Genomic DNA, 7289 nt, shown 5'->3' with positions numbered 1-7289 from the left:
AACTTTCGGTCACAGATAAGGGCTTTCCTGCTGTTTAGCCTATACTTCGGCATCGTCTATTTGCCAGTCTCTATTGACACGTTATGCCTTTTTGTGTAATTTTTGAGTAGATCTTTAAAATCAGTACAAAACATTAAAAGTTACGTTAATGGCGTCCGGTTCTATCATGTACTCAATGATGTAGAATTTACCATTTTAGACAATTTTCAATTCAAGTTGACTATGTGTGGTTTAGGTAAATTTCTTTTTCATACCCTGCGGCAAGCTGAGCCCATGACTCCCGAAATTTTATATAATATATTTCTCTGTTTAAACATTGATGATCCTTTGCATTGTACACTTTGGTGTTTTTTCACAATGGCTAGAAAGTCGAGCATTGTACCCCAGTTATCGTCCATGTTTGATAATTGAAAATTTATTTGCCGAACAGATGTTGTATCTAAGAAAGGGAAATTGTCTGTTTACATGAAATACTCTAAAACAAATCAGTTTGGTAGTAAAAACTTTTGTTTACCTTTGTGAAGGATTCAAAATTCCCCTTTGTGTCCTGTCACTGCCTTTTTACACATGTGTCACGTTTTTGTTTTTATACAATTATCGAACTATGTAATGCACATTTCTGCATTATTATTTCGCATATCGTAGATTTAAATTTCATCCAATAAATGATTTTCACGGAAAAGGCAGATTTGGCCATAACACTTCCAGTTTCGTCACGCTCTGACAAAAGTTATTGTACGGCAATCACCTGCTCAGTATGACTTGTGAACACGTCAATTACTGTTTCAATCTCATCTACGTTACTTTTAGACTGATCGAAGGGGCAATTTTAAAATAAAGTATTTGGGTAGATAAAACATTGTAATTACAGTGCAAACTGTGTTATTCGCATTTTAAGATTGGGTTCATAGCATAATTTCTATGTCGGTATTAAAAACCTTTTTATACAATCCGAAAATGAATTTTGTCAACCATTCAGAGTTGAAATTCACAAAAGTTCGTTAGAATATCAAATATAATCGCCATATTCAGATAATGAATCCAAATTAAACACATATGCCGTACATTTGGTATTATGGATAAGTTAGTTGGTACAATGTACTGTTTTAAAGGGAAAAGCTATCTATCAAGTATCCTGCGCATCATTTCCTGAACTTCTCGCGTGCTACGTTCTGTTTGGATCCGCTCGGAGTCCATAATAGCGTCGTTCATGTAACTCTTTCCCGATCGCCGGGTCTCCAGTCTGCAATTTTATCGGGTTTGGGTTTGTAAGGTTAATAAATAACTTGGTTGAATGATAACTATCGGCATGGTATGACTAACCGGGCAGTAGTAATAATTCTAAATATCATTATATAATTGTGAGAGAACACTATGCGTTTTATTCTTAATACGTGTTACATTAAAATCAGATGTAGATCTATCCTGACAGCCTAAATGATATTGTAACATCGGGCCTCAATTTCTCGGAACATTTGAATTCCTTTATAACAGAATTAAGCTCAGCACGCTATAAATTGTGTATTATTATCTTTTGAAACAGTTTTCAGGCTTTTAAATGAATCATATTTAACGCAAATAAGATAAACTTCTTACTGTGTTTATTTATAATTTAATTTAATATAATATAATAAGTAATATTGCTAAAAAAAATAAGACACTTAAGTATATTACGCTTAAAATATTTCGAGGCGGATCTCAGTAACTCAATAACCCGTTGCTTACCGCTGTTTCAGTTTATTATGCACTTATATCGTACCTGAAAGTCTTGATGCGATCATTCTCCCCGCAAACAACCAATAGTTGATCTTTCTCCCGGTACGCGATGGAGTGAGGCGTAAAACCTACATGTCTCCATGACAACAAACTCTTTACTTTTTCTCCTCTAACCGTCACCTGGTGGAGAACATCAATAGCACCTTTCTCATTCCCTGAAGCAGTAATACGAGCAGATTTCTAGATGAACCTTAAATTGAACAATAAAAGTGCCAACGACCTGAATTAGTTTTTTTGTTTTGTCTTCATTTCAAAAAAGCGAATACGTTACTAGTTACCACATATATATAAATTGTCGTCCCCGTCTACCATTACATAATGTGGTATCCCAATTGCCTTGTATCTAAAATAAAACAATGCAATTATGTCATCTCCTGCATGCCGTAATTCTTTAATACCAACGGAGAATCGTCGTTAACAGACTGTTACAGTTTTCGGTAAAAATGTCGACGTCTTGTTTAGTTTTGTTATGCGTTTTATTGCACGTTGTTTTGAATATACGCTATCCATCATTAGAGAGCAGAGATATGTTAGTGCAATTTAGATATTAACATCGAGATAAGCTCTTTGTTTAATTTATATAAATTAACCATGATATTAAATAGCATGGATTACTTTTTCGTAGTATAATGACGTTACTATTAGGATATATGAAAGGGAGGTAATAATCATCAATTAAACTGCGATTATTTAGCGATTTTGTTGATGATATTTTAAACAAAGTAATGTCAATATAAAGCCGTTATCATTAAAAAATAATCCAACTTTAAAAATGTAGATTTAATATAATACTTTCAGTATGTGTAACTGGTAGGGTGTTTGCTTTGAACCGCATTAATGCGAACGGTTTAGATCTAAGCCCCGGCTTAAGACGGCGACAGTTATGAGGATGTGGCGGTACATTGTGCGTAATCGCGTTCTGCTCAGGTGTTTGTATCATGCAGTACCGGGAGTTTAAGAATATAACGAAACGGCCCTTTTTCATGGCCAATAAAACATTACGGAAAGAACGTCTCACAAATTGTCAATCAAACACTAGTATGTTATCCCCTCTCCCTATAAACACCCCAAGCCACATACATATTAATAAAATAGTCGCATAAATTATTATAAACCTATAAAAATTGTCCAATCATCGTCAATCTAAATTTATCATGCGGTTATATTTATTTTCTTTATTTTTGACCAGTCACTTTCCTAACAGAACAGTTTCCGTTCTAAATAATGTTGATTTAGTCAAGTCATATCAAAGTTTAATTAGATTTTTTTTTTCATACAAAATGACATTAAACTGCGATAAACTGGAATATAGCAAAAAAAAAACAGTTTCTTTCATATTATTATTTATATCCCTGTTTTAGAATACACGGACAAACGCGGACATAACACAATATATGCGTCTTCAATAATAGTTTACCACCGTAAGTGCATTGAATGCATCAGTCCTACATTTCTTATCACTTACATTTCACACCGAAATGTGAAATCTGCAAATCTCACGATCTGATAATTATCACGCTACACTATTATCTACACTATTATCTACACTATTATCTACACTATTATCTACACTATTATCCAATAATATATCAGACTAAGACTAAGAGTATATCCACAGTATCGGGCTTACCTGATATACACATTGGAAAACTTGAACGACAGCCTTTAAATTATCTTAATACTTATTTACTATGTATCCTTACAAATACTATGATACCTAAATATTTCATTCCCGTCCGGCGTGATGCATGTGACGAAGTTTTTAATGGAGTCGGCTATAATGATGTTTTGCGCCCCTGTAACTGCGATATTGAAAGGGGACCCGAACAGCGACATCCCGGATGTAGAGTATTGGAGGACCTTGAGCACTGTGCCGTCTGTATCGATGAACTCAACCTTGGTACCAACACTTACAACTAAGCCCTGTTGATATAAATGTACATAACGAATGTATAAGACAAAACTTTTTTCGATATGTCTGTCATACCATAAATGTATAATTATTATTTTGTAATTTGTGGAGATGCATCTGCGTGATGGATGCCCTCTGTGTTCAGAAAACATCTGAGAAACAGATATGTTCTACTTTTTCGAATGCCTTTCTTTAAACTGTAGCAGTAAGATTATTTGGTTATAATTTCCGAATAAAAATAAACAGATAACATGTACAAATAACCAACGATTGTACACATGATGATTTACACTCACATTTCACTGATTACCTGTTTGTATGCCGCGATACCGTAGCACCAACCATCCGTGAAAAACTTCCGTCCGGGCATAATGAACCTGTCTTCCACGTAAAACTCGTGCACGCATCGATCACTCGGAACTGTGACGTACACATCACTTCCGTCACGGTTAGAGGAATGTAGACACAAGTCATGAGGACAACCTAAAATAAAGCCGCTACTAGTATTAAGATGGAATAGAACAAAAAAGAAACATTGGCTATTCATGATTCTTATAGATGCACTCTTACTTCCAAATAAGTTATACGACAGTTAATGCATTTGTCTTAATTTATCGATAAGGAAAAATAAATATCGAACACACGGTGTTTCTACCTCATGAGACGATAGCTGATCTCTGTACTTCTTTTAGCATTCACCAGTCATTTAATATTTGTGCGTATTCAGCTATAAAATACACGATTACAATCTTGTAATCAGTAATTGATATTTTCCATGAATGCATTATTTAGTAAGAAGTTAAAGGTTTATCACTCAAAATTTATATCTGTTATAAATGTGTATGTTTTGGTTTTAAATACGAGTGTTTCTTTAAATAACAACACTACATGTAAGTGTGCCCGAAATGAGTTTGGAGACATGGTTATATGGATCAGTGTTTACAAAAATATGAAATATAATAAGAACACGTACCATTGAAAACAAAATGTGCAAGGTACTGGAAAGTTGAACTTAAGAGTTTGAGTTTGTGATTAACTGAGTCCACTAGCAGAAGATTTCCGGTTGGCAGGAATTCGGCCCCTCGTATTCGGCATTCCTTGGCGTCAGCATGGTGGACGCGCACGTTGTAGATACCTGTGTACGTCGCCTGCTTGCTGGCAATATGGCTGACTACCGTGATGGGAATTTCTGTCTGTGTTTAGGGGAAGATAGAATATAAAAACGTAATCATGTTTTGATTCGATCAACACGTTCATTAAGCAGGTGCAATGATAATACATACTTATATACATATATTTAAAGGGACTGTACTCCATATGATGAAATAGCGAAAAAAAAAAGAAAATTGTCGAAAACTGACACGGTATACGACACATTTTTTTTTTTAATTTTGGTATTTTTTTTTTACACTTATGATATCAACGAGTAACACATTTTATAAAATAATTGTCCTGAGATTCGTTACAGAAAAAAAAAGTTTTTTGGTGCCAATCTGGTGTACAGTCCCTTTAAAGCGGATACTTGATTTTATAAATGTTTCATGACTCTTCGTATTGTCAATTCATTAAAATTCACATTGGATGTAATGATATGGTACTACAAATATATCACCACTTGGTCAATATGCTCCGATTTGTAGTTACTTTCCGGTGCCTGAAACTGGTCTCGCCGCGCAAAGAATGTCGCTGCCTCAAGTGGTGGGGCAGCCGACTTCTGGTACGCTATTTCCTTGGATTCCAGCGGAAGCGGTAATTTGTGTTTTGCACGCCCTCGGCGACGTTGACGGGTTCTGCTAGGCGTTGATTGTGTACAGCCCATTTTATATCCAGCCACTACTGTATTGACACACAGCAAATTGATTAATTGTTTATTATTGAATTTATTACGTCTCCTTTGGAATAAGTTAAACACTCGTATACACTGTTTGCACATTAACGCATTTCAGTAAAATACATTCACCAAATACGTAACTTAAACTGAACTGATAAAGTAAAACAAAATCGTGTGAATAAGTCAATTAAAAATACATAATTATATACTATCCATTACTTTGGAATAAGTTAAATACTAGTATACACTATTTGCACATTAGTATACGTATTTTTATACTATCCATTACTTTGAAATAAGTTAAATACTAGTATACAATATTTGCACATTAGAATACGTATTTATATACTATCCATTACTTTGGATACGTAAATACGTAATTGTATACTATCCATTACTTTGGAATAAGTTAAACACTCGTATACACTTTTTACACATTATTGCCTTTCACTAACATACATTCACCGTATACGTAACTTAAACTGTACTGCTAAATTAATACAATTTTTCTTTTGAATGAGTCAATTATAAAATTCGTATTTATATACTACCCTTTACTTTCGCATACATACCTTAAACAAAAGCATGTGAAATTAGGTGTACAGCTCATTCATTTAAACGCAGTATTTAGTAGTTAACGACTCCAATGATAAAAGACAATAGCGAAACGTTCGATATGGTTTCAAGTGACGGTTAAGTGTATAAGATTACGCTCGCTTTGTGTTAAAGTAGTTTGTACTAGTAGGCACACTTTTGATTAACTTCAAGATCAAGAAATAGATATACTTACCAAACCAAAATAACATGAGTAATTTGTTAGATCAATAATAGGAGGACCACATATAAGTGTGCAATGTTGTAATTATTTGCTGCTTACAGCTTATACAAAAACTATTTAACAAACGCCAACTACTATACAATACTGTATGCTTACCAGAACGTTTATTTTGAAAATTTGCAGACAGAATTAAACGTTACATGAGGTCAGATATGTTTAAATTACCCATCGCAGTTTCTGCTGAACATATTATTATGCTTTAAATCAAAGCAAAGCATTGTAGATATTTGCATTTTTAAAAGCACTGAGGATATCGGCTGTGAATATCCGCTCAAAAAATTGATTGAGTTGACTTTAATTTTAAATTTAGTGTACCTGCATTCTAAATACAATTGATTTTTTATAAGCTACTCATTATATGGATAAAATGGTAAAGCGTGTCATTTAAGTGTTATGTACTTTAAAGGCGCAATATTTATTATCGTTTTTTGGAAGTATTTTATCGATTCAGATTATAACAAACATTTTTTTGTGCGACTTTTGAATTGTTCCTGTTAGAATCATTGAACGAGTTTGCGTCGTTTCATGACGATCATTACCAAACACGTCGGTGACAAAAAATGTTCCTCCAAACACTTAAAGAACATTGTTTCTATTGAAAACAAGATGACAGAAATACGAAACCACCACGTGCCGTTGTGAAGGAAGATGTTATTCTAACGCCCGTTTCGCCTTTTATGTGGAAAAAGGTAAATTGCAGTTTTCGTAGAATAATCATTTGTCTTGCTTCAATTCATTCAGGCCGATTGAAGTTGAATAGTCTATCTAATAGATGAATTACTTAAATCATTCCTACAGTAAATTGTTTGCAAAATCAACTTCAAATCAAAGTGTTGACAGGCGTTTGGCCTGCAACGTTTTGTGAGTATAGCTTTGTAATGCCGAGTGGAACGGAATGGGAATGCATATTTCTCAGTTTGTATAAGTGATTT

The 7289-nt window shown here is 34.0% G+C and overlaps 1 protein-coding gene across 2 annotated transcripts; it reads right to left on the bottom strand.

The window, feature by feature from the left end:
• Positions 1 to 917: 917 nt before the first annotated feature.
• On the bottom strand, positions 918 to 6158 carry LOC128203712 (uncharacterized). 2 transcript variants are annotated; one of them, XM_052905234.1, is made up of 8 exons: positions 6092 to 6158; positions 5301 to 5524; positions 4662 to 4881; positions 3999 to 4171; positions 3494 to 3699; positions 2055 to 2119; positions 1760 to 1931; positions 918 to 1243 (listed from the first exon to the last, which is right to left on the bottom strand). In XM_052905234.1, the coding sequence occupies exons 2-8, from the start codon at positions 5505 to 5507 to the stop codon at positions 1120 to 1122; spliced, it is 1167 nt and encodes a 388-aa protein (XP_052761194.1). In that variant the 5' UTR covers positions 5508 to 5524; positions 6092 to 6158; the 3' UTR covers positions 918 to 1119. The 2 variants fall into 2 exon arrangements, with proteins under 2 accessions (XP_052761194.1, XP_052761193.1); XM_052905233.1 differs by lacking the exon at positions 6092 to 6158 and having other exon boundaries at positions 5301 to 5890.
• Positions 6159 to 7289: the final 1131 nt, after the last annotated feature.

This window comes from Mya arenaria, chromosome 9, assembly GCF_026914265.1.
Source record: "Mya arenaria isolate MELC-2E11 chromosome 9, ASM2691426v1".
Lineage (NCBI taxonomy): Eukaryota > Metazoa > Mollusca > Bivalvia > Myida > Myidae > Mya > Mya arenaria.
The sequence above is the reverse complement of the archived record's forward strand: the minus strand, read 5'-3'. Positions and strand labels throughout refer to the sequence as shown.